The 14,376-nt window shown below is 40.8% G+C and overlaps 1 protein-coding gene across 1 annotated transcript in view; it reads left to right on the forward strand.

The window, feature by feature from the left end:
- Positions 1-14,030, forward strand: part of DENND4C (DENN domain containing 4C) — a 107,261-nt gene extending 93,231 nt beyond the window's left edge. The window contains exons 26-33 of the mRNA XM_054031337.1: positions 694-869; positions 2,082-2,264; positions 3,448-3,637; positions 4,527-4,772; positions 7,516-7,633; positions 9,573-9,726; positions 12,599-12,663; positions 13,014-14,030. Of these exons, the coding sequence (XP_053887312.1) occupies positions 694-869; positions 2,082-2,264; positions 3,448-3,637; positions 4,527-4,772; positions 7,516-7,633; positions 9,573-9,726; positions 12,599-12,663; positions 13,014-13,150 (1,269 nt within the window). The 3' untranslated portion in view covers positions 13,151-14,030. The remainder of the gene's footprint in view (positions 1-693; positions 870-2,081; positions 2,265-3,447; positions 3,638-4,526; positions 4,773-7,515; positions 7,634-9,572; positions 9,727-12,598; positions 12,664-13,013) is intronic.
- Positions 14,031-14,376: the final 346 nt, after the last annotated feature.

Genomic DNA, 14,376 nt, shown 5'->3' on the forward strand with positions numbered 1-14,376 from the left:
CTTAAAAATAGGAACTATGTTAGCAATTCTACAGTCATACGGTACAACCCCGGAGTTTACTGATTCATTAAAAATTCTTGCTCATGGGCTTGCAATTTCATGTGCCAGTTCCTTTAATCTTCTTGGATGAAGATTATCTGGGCCCCCCCGATTTAGTCCTATTAAACTGTTCGAGTTTGGCTTCTACCTCGGATGTAGTAATATCTACCTCCATATCCTCATTCCCATTTGTCATCCTACTGTTATCCCTAAGCTCCTCATTAACCTCATTAAAGACTGAGGCAAAGTATTTGTTTCGATATTGGGCCATGCCTAGATTATCCTTAACCTCCACTCCATCCTCAGTGTTTAGTGGTCCCACTTCTTCTTTCTTTGTTTTCTTCTTATTTATATGGCTATAGAAACCTTTTACTATTGGTTTTAATTCCCTTTGCAAGGTCCAACTCTACATGGCTTTTGGTCTTTCTCACTTTATCCCTACACGTTCTGACCTCAATAAGGTAGTTTTCCTTGCTAATTCCTCCCATCTTCCACTCCTTGTAGGCTTTCTAATTTTTCTTAATCACGTCTCTGAGATGCTTGGTCTACAACTCCTGCCTATGAATTTTTTCCCCTTTCTTATCTGCTGGGCCACTGTGTGCGCTACACCTATAAAACTGTGTGAAAAAGGCTAATCTTCTTTCTCTGTTGTAGGTCCTGATGTCAAGCTGTTCTCAGTGCAGAGTTTGTGGAGCATTGGTTTATGATGAAGAAATTATGGCTGGATGGGCTGCAGATGACTCTAACTTGAACACCACATGTCCATTTTGTAAAAACACCTTCTTACCTCTTCTTAATGTGGAGTTTAAAGACTTGCGTGGATCTGCGAGGTTAGTGGGTTTGCCAAGAGTTTTTTACCCTTCCCACTTTACACAACTTCAAAATTTGTGTTGTATTATAAAATTATTCATATTCAGAAGTTAAGGCTCTTTCGGGGACGGAACAAAACAAAGATGCTTATCACCATATATAGCTGGGACACATCACTAGCAGTTGCCCTGTTTGTACAACCGTGATTGGGATAAAGCATACTAAAAATATTGTAAGCCATTGAAGATTATAGTAATTGCAGCTAGAAAGGATTGAACTCTCAAGTTAGTCATTTGCACTTGCCAAACGTCTCATTTTCGTGAGTGTGTGCCCCATAAATGTAACCATTTGGAAGGTAGAATATCTGTCTTTGTTTTGTTTTTTTATATCAAGGTTAATATATGTACAGCTTTTTAAACTAGCTTTTCAAAAAGGTTTTATATATAGAACACTTTGTAAACGTCAACAAGCAAAGTTTTTCCCTCCAAGACTGGTTTAGCAAGAGTCACGTTATTGCAGGATATCAGTTTTAAGTTGGTACAGAACTTGGCTAATTAACAGGACCATGAGACCCATAGCCCAGAGAGCCTTTTTATGTACAACCCTTCCAACAACTTTGTATTCTGCCACATTAAACTGAATGGTGAAGACAGATGACAAAAAATCACAATCTGACCATAATTTTAAAATGATCTCACATAGCGCATGTTGTCATTAGTGGTATGAACTAGCTATAAGCTACCTATTCCTTACGACTTAAGTAAGCCTGGGGGAGCCAAAGTATCTATAAAGCTTATACATAAAAGATCACTAGGAAAACAAGATGATTTTGCATCCTTATAATTATACATGGTCTTGATGTAGCAAATCTTTTTATTGTGAAACAACAAAATATTATTTTAAGTGGTTACTTACCCAAACCAAAGTGGACTTTTTTTTATAAACTCTGCAAATGGCAGAATAGGGTAGTGTGTGGACTAGCTTCACATGTTCGGTGTTTTCTCTCTATATTTGTAGTAATGACAGGGGGATGTCAATTGCATTCTGGAGCTCAGTGCAAGTCTTACTGTTGTGATTTTTGGAAGAGGGTTTATGTACAGTGCTTCTTTTTTCTTTTGTAATTGACTAAATATTTGGAAAATCAACTTTTTTTGTAAACATGCATAAATGTATGTGTTTAATGCCTCCCCCTTCCCCCCCCCCACCTTTCTCTTGTTCATGTCATTGTTTAGCTTTTTTCTGAAACAAAGTACATCTGGAGATAGTTTACATAGTGGAAATATTCCATTAACCACTGATCCTCTGGAGCAGAAACCTGTGTCCAGTCCTGCTGTTGCTGATTTGATCAGTTTTTCAGATCACCTAAAGTCCAACCAGACCATAGCTGAAGAAACCAGCTCTGCAACTGAGCAAAGGTATTGGGGAGAAAGGGGGAAACAGTTCTTAGTTTCTAAACAAAATACTTTTGTGATGGTACTGTTAGAAATTACTAGCACTTTCAAACCTGCCATCCACTCAGCTAACCTCATCACTGGCCAGCATGGGGGAAACGGAGAACAATCCCCATAGTCTCTGTGTCCCACCTAGTGGGTTGGGGACAGGCCAGATTCCTTTCCAATTTAGACCTTCCCTTCTGGTGTTTCTCACAGACCAGGTCAACTCCTCCTGTGTCCGATCAGGAGTTGGAGGGATGGGGGGAACCTGGGCCCACCCTCTACACCGGGTTCCAGCCCAGGGCCCTGTGGATAGCAGCTGTCTACAATATTCCCTGTATCAGCTGCGTGACAGCAACAACTCCCTGGGCTACTTCCCCATGGCCTTCCCCAGCACCTTCTTTATCTCACTGCAGGATCTTCCTCTTGAAGCCTGATCACACTTGAACTCTTCACTCCTCCAGCAGCACACCTTCTCACTCCCTGCTCTTTGCACACACTCCTACTAACGGATGGGAGGTCCTTTTTAAACCAGCTGTCCTGATTAGCCTGCCTGCCATAATTGAGTCTAGAATCATAATTGATTCTGATTGCTCTAGGGCAGCCCCTGCTCTGGTCATTCAGGGAACAGAAAATTGTTCATCCAGTGGCCAGTATATTTGCCTTCTACCAGACTCCTATACCCCACGGGTCTGTGTCTGTCACAACACTTATGCTTAAAACTCAATTGCATGACCATTCAGAGAAAGCAAACACAAGGAAAGGTGATGTAAAATGTGAGCATGACCAAAATAAATTCATCTGAAATAATAAGTATGTATTGATAGAAAATATCTTGCAGTTCTTGTCCAGCTCTGTTTCTAAGCAAGGTGGCTGCACTAGTCAGAGGCTCCATAACGGCAGGTTTTAGTTAAAAACTTTCAAGTGCTTTTCACAGTTGATACGGAAATGTTCTTTTAAAATGTGACTTTTTTTTTTTTTTTTTTTTTAAATATTGTGCTGAGTTTTTCTGTGGAATAGTGTGGTGCCAACCCAATGATTGAGGCTTTCCTTTCAATAGAAAACTACCTGGTACACCTGTGTGAGTCTTTCTCTGGTTGCTGTCTGTCAGTAAGCGTTGCTGAGTAGCAATATGTTAACATATTCTCTTCTGAAACCCAAATAGTGATGTGCCAGAAGAACAGAGTGAGGGCCCCACGGCTATGAAGACATCTGTTATCAATTCATCAAAACGAGGAGCATCTTTGACTCGGAGCCACAGTGTCGGAGGCCCTCTGCAAAATATTGATCTCACACACAGACCATCTCATGGCATTTCAACAGTTAGTCTTCCAAATAGCTTGCAAGAAGTTGTGGTAGGTTGCAAATAAGATGTTTGATATTAAGTGAATCTAACCCAGTGCTAATGAATTGCTGCCTGAACAACATCCTGAGAGATCTACTGCAGCTTGCCATTCTTGAATAATGTGGGCACTACCAGGCTCAAATGTATATTGACCCTTTCTGTAAAAGTAAAGTATTTTCTTCTAAGTGTGTCTTGTTATCTTAGGTCTTGCCATGGTTCAGTTGCTCTGACATGGTTGAAGGATTTATTTTCCTGTATACATTTTAAGTAGTGCTTCTTGATTTGAAATTCTCCCTCTGGAAATACAGACTTTTCCTTAACCTTTCTAAAGGGATCAGAAATTTATAAACAAGTGACCAGCATTCTGGAATTGACCATCTAATCATAATAAATAGCATATTATTCCAAGAGGTATATGCAAGTCATTCCCTTCATGTACCGCCTGTCCTCCCCACCAAAAAATGGTTCAGATGGTATATCCTGTGGGGAGAAAGGGGGCAGGGGAATAGAATTCATTACAATAAGTACTTCCATGTTAACAAGGATGTCTCTCCTTCTGATGGACTTCGAGTGGCTGCTGTTCAACGGTGAAGTTTGTTTTCCATTTAAACTGCCTCCTGATGGACTTGCATTCTAATGTATTGCAACATTGTTTTTAATCTTCTGTAGAGCAATTATTTTAACAAGCTCTGTTTTTGTGAGAAAAGAGAAGGAAAAGTTCAGAATCAAAACTGACAGCCCCGGTATATCTGTCGTGCATTCATTACCTCCAAAGACTTAGAAATGTTAGTTCTGCAGCAGTGCAATTTAAGATTGCTGTGGGAAATGATCCTCAAAAGTATTTCTGGGGGCCGAAAGTCTTCAACTTTGTAAAGTAACAATTGCTGCTGTTCTTTCAGGATCCTTTAGGGAAAAGGCCCAACCCTCTCCCTCTGTCTGTGCCCTACTTGAGCCCTCTGGTGCTACGTAAAGAGCTTGAATCCTTGTTAGAGAACGAGGGGGAACAAGTGATTCATACATCCACATTTATCAACCAACATCCCATCATTTTCTGGAACCTAGTTTGGTATTTCCGGCGCTTGGATCTACCTAGCAACTTGCCAGGACTCATTCTGACGTCGGAACACTGTAATGGCGGGGTGCAGGTAAGTGCCTTAAGACTAATTGGTCATGCACAAACATTGCAGCATATTGAATTATTTTTGTTTATAGAAAATGTCAGGAAAACCTTGCTTGACAATAGTTTAAAATCTAGATTTTTTTTTTTAATACCAAATCGTACGTTTCTACTTCTAATATTGGTAATAGGAATCTTATAAAAGGAATCTTATCTTGGATGATGAGTGAAAAGAGCACTTGGCTGCTGGACAAACTGTTCTCTAGCCATGGCATCTGATGGGTTCCGCCCCGCCTTTTGGGGTGCTGCCTGAGACTGGGGTACCACTGAGCCCATCTGGCCCACCAGCCTGACCTCCCTTTACACAGTATTGCTGAGGCAGGCAAGCCAGCCAAGCCCTCCCTCAAGTTTTAGACTGCACTTAACCAGCACACATAAAGGTAAGGATGCACCCAGCTGCAGCTATTCATACAGATGCTGAGATCAGCTCTGCATGGGAAGGCTCAGCTAAGGAACTGCCCAGTACTCAAGTGCACACCTCCCTCTGGAGTGTAAACCCAAAATTGTACCATCTTGCATTGCACAGAGAATTGTACAGCCTAAGCTCAATGTGGAGAGGGATATACACAACTTTCTGCCCCAAATTATGATTTCCACACACATTGGTTTTAGACAAAACAAAGCAAGTTTATTAACTACAAAAGATAGATTTTAAGTGATTATAAGATTTAGCAAACAGATCAAAGCAGATTACCTAGCAAATGAAACAAACACAGAATCTAAGCTTAATATACTAAAGAAACTGGTTATAAGTAGCAAATTCTAACCCTAAATGTTGTTGTAGGCAGATTGCAGAGATTCTTGAAGGCAAGCAGTATTTGCTTGCAGCTTAAAACTCCAGATATTCTTTTCACAGGCCAGACAACCCTCTTGCCTGGGATCAGTCCTTCTCCCCTAGTCCAGTCTTTTTGCTCTCAAGTGTTTCCAGGAGTCCCCTTTCTTGGGTGGGGAGTCAATGATGAACGAACGAACCACGATGATGACACTCCCCTGCCTTAAGTAGATTTTGCATATGACGGGAATCTTTTGTCTCTATCATCATAGAGTCCAATACCAGTGACTTGGTCACGTGTTCCTGTAGCCATAACTCAAAGGCTGTTTGCAGCGTCCCCAGGAAGGCTTCCCAGGAAGAGGGAGATAAGCATCTTCAAAGACCTGTTGTTTTCCCTAGTGTCCTTTCCCAACCAGCCATCCAGACTGATTGCCTTCCGTCTAATGGGCGATCCCCAGGTGTAAACACATTTGTAATAGATGCATAGACAATATTCCTAACTTCAGATACAAAAATGATACATGCATACAAATAGGATAATCATATTCAGTAAATCATAACCTTACATGACCCATCTTGCATAAAATACATCTTAGTTATGCCATAATCCATATCATAACCATATCTCTATGAAGAATATGGGGTGTAATGCCACTACATCCTTTTATAGATTTTTCGAAAGCTACTAAGTGAGATTCTTCTCAATGGTTGTTGTTGGTCGGGGGTAGAAAGAAGCTCTGGGGAATTCTAACTCATGAATAGCAGCTTTAAGTTATAACACATCACAGCAAAGCAGATTCCCTACCACACTGTGAAATCTCTTTCAGATATTGGGCTGGGTTCCATGCTTCATTCCACCAGTTTTTTGTTGTTATAACTTTATTGAGTCACATCATATAAAAATGTAAGAAAAGACTAGAGAATCAGGTGCATTATTTTCTGGCATTTCATCTATTCTTTTAAGGGCCAGATTTTTTTCAAAGATAGGAACACATCTGACTTCTGCACATGTGCCAAATGTGTATACTAGAGGTCATCACGTATTTGAACCATGTAATGGAATAGTCTGTTAACAGATGTGGCTGAAGACTCATCTCTTGGGAAACTTTACAAGCTAAATTGGAAAATACCCTGTATTATTAGGGGAAAGCCTATATTGACTCGGAATGAACTACACAGCTTTCTTGTCCATCTGTCACTTCTGATTCATGCAGCAAGTTCATAGTCATTCAGAAGGCACTTCTAATTCTAACAAAAGTTATGAAAAATTGAGCTGTAATTGTAAGTTTCATGTGTCTGCGATAACCAACCGACTAGGTGTGTGGTGTTGCTAGGGCTAATTTGTGTTCTTAGTAAATACCTGTGAGCAGCTGCCTTTCCCAACCTGCTGTACAAACAGTCCCACCTGTTACATAGAGTCCAAATGTTTTCCTTTCTTGGAGCTTGGAAACCAACAGAAAGGTAATGTAAAGCCTTTTGCAGCAGGATCACCATCTGCTAGTAGTGCGTCAGGTACATACTACCAATGGGGTAAGAACCATCTCTTTGTTTGCATTTGTACAGTGCATAGTACACTAGGGCCGTGGCCTGTGACTCAGGCTCCTAAGTGTTTATGTAATACAAATAATATATTTCTATCAATACAGCCTGAGTAGATGCCAGTACAAGTGGTCTTTTTTGGTTTAGCCTATATCACACAGGAAGGGGTTTAAGCTAAATAAAAAAAAAGCCACTCAGTACTGCAGTGCAAACAATACGCTATTCAATTCCTACCAAATGAAATCTGCAGTTTAGCCTCTCCATTTTTGTGTGTCCAAATGAATAGCACAAATCTTTTCAGCAACAGAGATAAGAAATAACACTTTTTGCGTCTGTTGTCAAGTTTTTAATCACATGATCCTGGGCTGACCGCTTTAAACTTCCCTTTCCCTCATTCTAGCTTCCTTTGTCATCTCTGTCTCAAGACAGTAAGTTAGTATACATCCAGCTATTGTGGGACAACATCAACCTTCACCAAGAGCCTGGAGAGCCTCTATATATAACTTGGAGAAATCTTAGTAAGTGAAACAAGTGTGTGTGAGAGTGTGGGGTGGGGAGTGAGAGGTGACGCTAAACATTTCTTTTTACCTTGTGACGACTTTATAGATTGTATGCTCTTCATGGCAAGAACTGTCTTCCCCTCTGTTTGCAAAGCACCCACCACTTTTTGAATGACAATACAATGTAAACAATGTGAAACCTGATATGAAAGCATTTGTTGTCTTCCTTCTTTATATACAAATTGCAGTATTCTTTGCATGTTTCTATATCGGATATAAAATAGGGGAAGGATTTGATCAGATAGCAGCCTGTACATAAACTTCAGTAAGGGCATGGGTCTGAACTTTCTTGCTGTGTTACTGACCTGTCAGTACAGTCATGAAAGGGAAGAACTGCTACAAAGAAAAATCTTTCTAAAATAACATTTTGCTTTTGTTTAAAAAAAAAAAAAAAGTTGCCACCTTTCGCATCCTAATTTACCATGTGTAGCTATAGTGTTTATGCCGTTAGCTTAAATTCACATGGTTTTCCACTACAGAAGGAGAAGTTTGAAACATGCATGTGCAGTGTACTATGTACTTTTGTATTACATCAGTCTCAAATATTTTCTTGTTGCACTGAGCTGTTCTGTTTGTGTTAACTTTAAGAAATAAGCTCAGAGCTGTAAAACACCAAGGAAGAAGAGTTCCCTCCCCAGAGGAGCTTTAAATCTAAGCAAACTGATTGAATCAAAAAATGTACTGGGAGAACCAGAGGAGGATGATAGTGTCATTTGCTTTGTTTTTGTTTTCTTTAATAAGGGGCTGGTGACATCCATATGAAACATGAATGACAACTTGAATCTTCCAATACTGTATTTATAACTTTAATTAACACACCTCCAATACAAACTGATATGATGTAAACAAGGGAACAAAGCGTTTGTTTTAAATGGTTTCTGTGCTGAAAAACTGGCCAAATAGTCCCGTTGCAGTAAATTCAGAAAATATCTGGAAAACAGGAAAATATGTTCACCAAATGCACTGAATCCTGCTTTTATATCCAGGCTATCCCAAACTCATTAGAGTGATCACTGTGTCTGGCGTGACTTTCATCAACAAATGCCCCTTGCTTGCTGCTTACTATGCAACTTTGCTATGTATTGATTTCTGCCTGTAATCTAAACTCCACTGCCCCCTTGATGCACTGTTTTTATTAAGTCAGTTCATTGTCATTTTGGAACCACCAGTTCATGCACCAAAACATTGCAGTGAGTGTGTAAATGATGCCAGATTAGATCAGCGGCTGATGGTCATTGTTGCAACATTTCTGTTTCAGCTTCACCATTGCTACATTAATGGTAGCATGTAGCCCAAATTTTGCAATGGCAGCCTCACTTTTCTTTCTTTACAAACTGGTCTTAAAGGTCGCCTGATGGCATAAATATTACTAACTTTATTTTCTTTAGAATGCACTTAACCTTCTGTTCAATTTGCAGCCAACGAACTAATGCAGCATGGCTGAAACATTGTAGCCTTCAGCCACATACATCAAATACATCTGATTGTGTCTGTGTTACACCTGGAAACAGTCAATGTGTTTGAATTCAATATAAATTAACAAGATACTGTAGCACTTAAAAAGAACCATTTTTATATCAGTGTCAATATACAAAGATTTTGTTACAGAAATATACATGTCAAGAACTAGAGACAGTTTGGTCTCTTGTGCTCCCTTGTCAGGACATACTCAAAGAGTGTGTATGCTTTACACAGTTTCTGCCACACTAAAGGGTGACAGAATGCCTAAATAGGCAAAGCCATTCCATTGTAGTGGAAACTTCTGAAAGATGGGCAAAATGTGTCTGCGTGCAAAGACCACATATATCTTGTACTCACTGCATTTTCATGGGAGTGAGACTGTTTAAGAATTACCTCTGTTTTTGTATTGGTCTGAAATGCTGCATTCTCCTACCAGATTCAGTGGAGAAGAAATCATCCATAGCTTCAGAAGATCAGCAGGCAACAAGCACTTTAGTGGAGAACATCAAACTGAGCATTCAACACAACAATGTTGTTGAACCAATCAACCTCCTTCTGCAGAAAGTTAAACCAGACATCAAACGACAAAGGTAAAGGGACAGTGTTTTCTATTATCTTCCCCCATCCTCATACGCAAACCTACACCAGGATCACATACCATTTAAGTGTTGTAATGGCCTCCCATACATGGTTATAGAACATTCAACCCCCTCTGAGACTCCCAGTCAATACATATACAACAGCCAGATGTTTAGGATCAGATTTTCATACGGACACTTTGAGAGCTATAAAGATTCTGGCATGTGTAGATCTACTCCTGTGCATGTAGTTGCTGCAGTTATTTGCAAATCAGATAGCTAGACCCCCAGTTGTGTACACAAAAACTGATATTTTTTTTTATATACATAAGTGAAGTAAATATGCATGCAAAAGCAGATACAAAACATGTGGAGATCTTGGGCCTCGCTGCATAAATGTAGCAAATTTACATTTGTCATTGAAACCTTTACATCGCAAAGGATCTGAAAGCACCCTATGAATTCCTCTTTACAAGACGGGAAACCTGCTTGCTGAGCCATTGCTCAGCCAGAGAAAAAAGGAGCCAGAGTCTACTGCAGGAGAGACTGTCAACCTTGCCCCCGCTACCAAGTGCCAGCGAATACCCCAGGAAAAAGAGAGGGACTTCAAGTAGCAGAGTCCAGGGGATTGCACCCCTCCTGGGCAGACATGACCAAACTGAGTTACCAGGGAATTGTCCCTGCTATAATTAGATTCAACAGCTTTTTTTTTTTTTTTTAAAGTAACTTTGGCCCCACTCCCCTCCCCAAAATAAAAAAGTGTCTGTGCCCCGAAGCATCATTCTCTAAAGATTCATCTTTAAATAGATATTTGTGTGTGTTGGTGCTTACAGCGGTGAGTGCTTGCAATTCCAATCAAAATGGTAGTTGCATATAATGGTAGTTTTCGAAGTGTCATATCTATTACAGTTCACAGTAGGGTCACATTACGTGACTGAAGCATGGTACTCAGTGCTCTTAATACCACATTCTTGTATGGAATACTCCTCCCCTCCCTCCCAGCACCTCCTGCATGCCACGGAACAGCTGATTGCAGCAGCTGGGAGACGCTAGGAGGGAGGGGGAAGAGTTGATCAGCGGGGCCACCAGTGGGCAGGAGGCGGGGGGGAGGAGGAGCTGGCTCCCGGTGACTGTTCTAGCCCTGGAGCACCTATGGAGACGGCAACTATGGGACACAGGTACTCTCTCCAGAACCCCGAAATACCCTCTCCCAGTACACACACCCCTCCAAGTACCCCTCCCAGTACACAAACACCCCTCCAGCAATACCCCCTCCAGTTCCCTCTCTGGCAGCGTCCTTTTTTGGGACCTGAAAGTAACCCTAGGAATAAGGGTAATAAATATTCCTCAGCCTCCAGATGCCAGTTTTTTCCCTTAATCAAAACTATTGTGCAAAATGCAGAGCTGATTCCTCCTAGCCAGCATCTCACATGCAGCTGAACGTCAGTGGTTGTAAAGATAGTTTTGTGTGCCTGGCTGAGGCTTGCCTGTCTGTGCTTCTCCCACTCTTTCTGTAGCCAGGCTGGCAGTTTCCTTCCTTCCTTCCTTCCTTCTACAAAGGCTACTCAGTACCAAGTGGTGCATGTTCATTTGCACACACACACTCTGAGTGCATGAGAACTTCAGTGACCCTTTCTCTAAGGCAGGGATCTCAAACTCAAATCACCACGAGAGCCACGAGGACTAGTACATTGGCCCGAGGGCCGCATCACTGACACCTTTTCATATAAAGGTACAAAAGCCCCCTGCTGCCCCTGCCCCCGTCCCCACTCCACCCCTTCCATGAGGTCCGCCTCTGCCCCGCCTCTTCTCCGCCTCTTCCCCTGAGCGCGCGGCTCCCCGCTCCTCCCCCCTCTTTCCTGGAAAGTGCTAAGTGCTGCCAAAGAGCTATTAGGCAGCGGGAAGTGCCTGGAGGTAGGCAAAGAAGTGGGGGACATGGCGCGCTGGGGGGGTGGCAGGTGAGGGGAGCTTGACAGCCGCAGGAAATAACTCTGGGGGAACACGGCGGGCTGCAGCAAGTAACTCCACGGGCCGGCCGCATGTTTGAGACCCCTGCTCTAAGGAGACCTGGGATAGGTCCAGTCAGCTGCCACCTTTGGGGATGACTCCCAGAGCTTCTTGATTGGCTCTTCTCTTCTGCCTCCTCCTCCCCTCGAGATGTAGGCTGTTCCCTTTCTTCATTCAGCCACAATCTAGATTGATTTACAAAGAATACAGTGACTGTATGAAACCAAGAGGCCAGCTCTGTCAGTTTGCCATATGTCTTTAATTCTGCAAGCCTATCCCATTCTTAAGTGAGTAGTGACTGAAGTACAGAAACTGTGTATTTTCAAGGTATTAAAATGAAAGCACTTTATTCATTAATACAATCTCTATTTTTTTTTTTTTGCTCCTCGTTCCATACACCTATTTGTTTAATATGTGGATAATTCTGTTCCAGTGAAAATTTGATATCCTGAAACTAAACGCAGGATCCCAATCCCAAATATAAAAAAATCATGAGAAATTTAAAAATGAGATTTTAAAAATACAGTTTGTTTTTTTTTCACTTGCCTTGTAGTTTGTGAACCTTTGGCGGGGGGGTGTCACATTTTCAACCTTTTCTCCACAAGCATAGTGGCTAAAACATTTTTGTTAATGAAAATGAGATTTTTCATATAGCTCTTGACTCTAGGAGCTGGGCTCAAAGAAGCACACCAAAAACTGCAGGACTCATAAAATCATGAGTTCGCAACACTGATTAACAAGCCACTTATAATACAAATAACATTGGAAACATAGTTTTAAAAAAAGCTGTGTTTATAGAAGATAAACATGCTTTCAGCATTGACTTCTTGAGGGTAGATGGTACTTTCATTGACTCACATTTTAAAATATTTTACAGGAGTTTTTATAGAGAAATCCTTTTCCTGTCTTTGGTGTCTCTTGGGAGAGAGAACATTGACATTGGTAAGTTGAAAATATTGTGAAATGTGCATAATGTTGATTTGCACAAATATATTAAAGAGAGAGAGCTCAATGTGTATGGACTGATAGGATAGCTAGCTTCAAAAAATTGGTTTTGGTTCAGGGGTTTCTAAGCAGCCGTTCAATTGGCAGACTTCCTTACTTCAGGAGTAACTAATGAATACTAATATAAGTGTTGCTTTTGTGATTCTCAGTTACTGTTCATTTAAAACAGCTAGATCTTGCAGAGCGATACACTTTAAAAAAAGAAACTTAATTTTTGTGGAAAATATTTATGGTGTGCACTTGAAGTCAGATAAGCAGCACTTTCAGCTATGCTCTGTTTATTCCAGAGGCCTTTGACAGTGAGTACAGACTTGCATATAAAAGTCTAACGACAGAGGTGCTTGAGAAAATGCAGAAAATAGATGCACCGCCAAGCAGCAGTGTGGAGTGGTGCAGGAAATGCTTTGGAGCACCTGTCATATAAAAATGCGGGAAGAGGTGATGGAACTTCACGAAACAGAAAGAGGTGGGACAAAAACTGAGAATATGTAGATTTGGATTCAAGTTCCTAAAAGAAGACTAAATCCAGCAAGTTATATCCAGATCAAATCTCTCTTTGGGACGAGTTCTAATTTTTGATTTTGTCATCTCAAGAAATAGTGTAAAGTGCTATAAAATACCTTAAAACTTCTTAATACCAAGGATATTCAGTTCTTGAATGGCTTATCTGCCTTAACTTTATTTTTCTGTATATATTTTGTTTCTTGCTTGTCCGCCATCTTCAGCATCAAGTGGTTGAGAAGGGAGATGGTGGTTCAATAAGCATTTAGTTGGTGGCTTTCTTAAGGACCATCAATACTGGGATATTTTATAAGTGTATGTTTTGGATTGCCTTTCTAGCCCAGAAGCATGTTAAGTGCACTGGTAAAGAGGGATCTGTTTGTTGCATATGGGTGCAGCATGTGTGTACATATTTATGGAACCCTTAAATTGCGACTTGCAATGCAGCTATTTTAGACTGGTCACAATACCAAACAATAGCTTTAGTTATTACCTCTCTTTTTGACAGTAGTCCCTGTCCTGGTTAATAATCTGAACATCTATTGACTGACGACAACCTTCCATTTTGGCTATATTATAAAACTTTAGCTTTTCTCTATTCAGTGTCCTGCTACATGAAATTAGATATACTCTGATTATATTGCTTTGTTCTCCCAAACAATGATGGGCTTCTGCCCTGAGCAGCTAGGAGATGGGTGTCTTTCTGCAAGCTACAGAGATAGTTTAATGAAACTAGGGTGCACAAAGGTTTTGACATAAACAAATATTGACCAGAAATTAAGATTCCCCCCCTCCCCCCCCCCCCCCTAAAAAAAACCTGCCCCTTGGGGTGAACTTGCAGCTTCAGGCACTGTTGCCCCATACCTGGTATCTTTCTAACCTATGGGATAATTATTTTGCATTGTAGGTCCAGATTCAATATTTTTTTACTATACATATATTTATATACAACTCTTAAAGTTGTGTATGCAGAGAAATTGAAGAGTTCAAGGGACTGGTCTTAAAACCATGTTTAGTTGATTGCCAGTAGATGAAAAACTCACGCACCTGCTTGACAATGCTAGTCATGTCCTCTGCAAGCTGAAACTTAGACACTAGTCTGTGACTTAAATGTTTCCATAACTAAATTACATGGCAACATTTGTGGAT

The sequence above is a fragment of the Malaclemys terrapin genome, chromosome 6, assembly GCF_027887155.1.
Source record: "Malaclemys terrapin pileata isolate rMalTer1 chromosome 6, rMalTer1.hap1, whole genome shotgun sequence".
NCBI classification, from domain to species: Eukaryota; Metazoa; Chordata; order Testudines; family Emydidae; genus Malaclemys; species Malaclemys terrapin.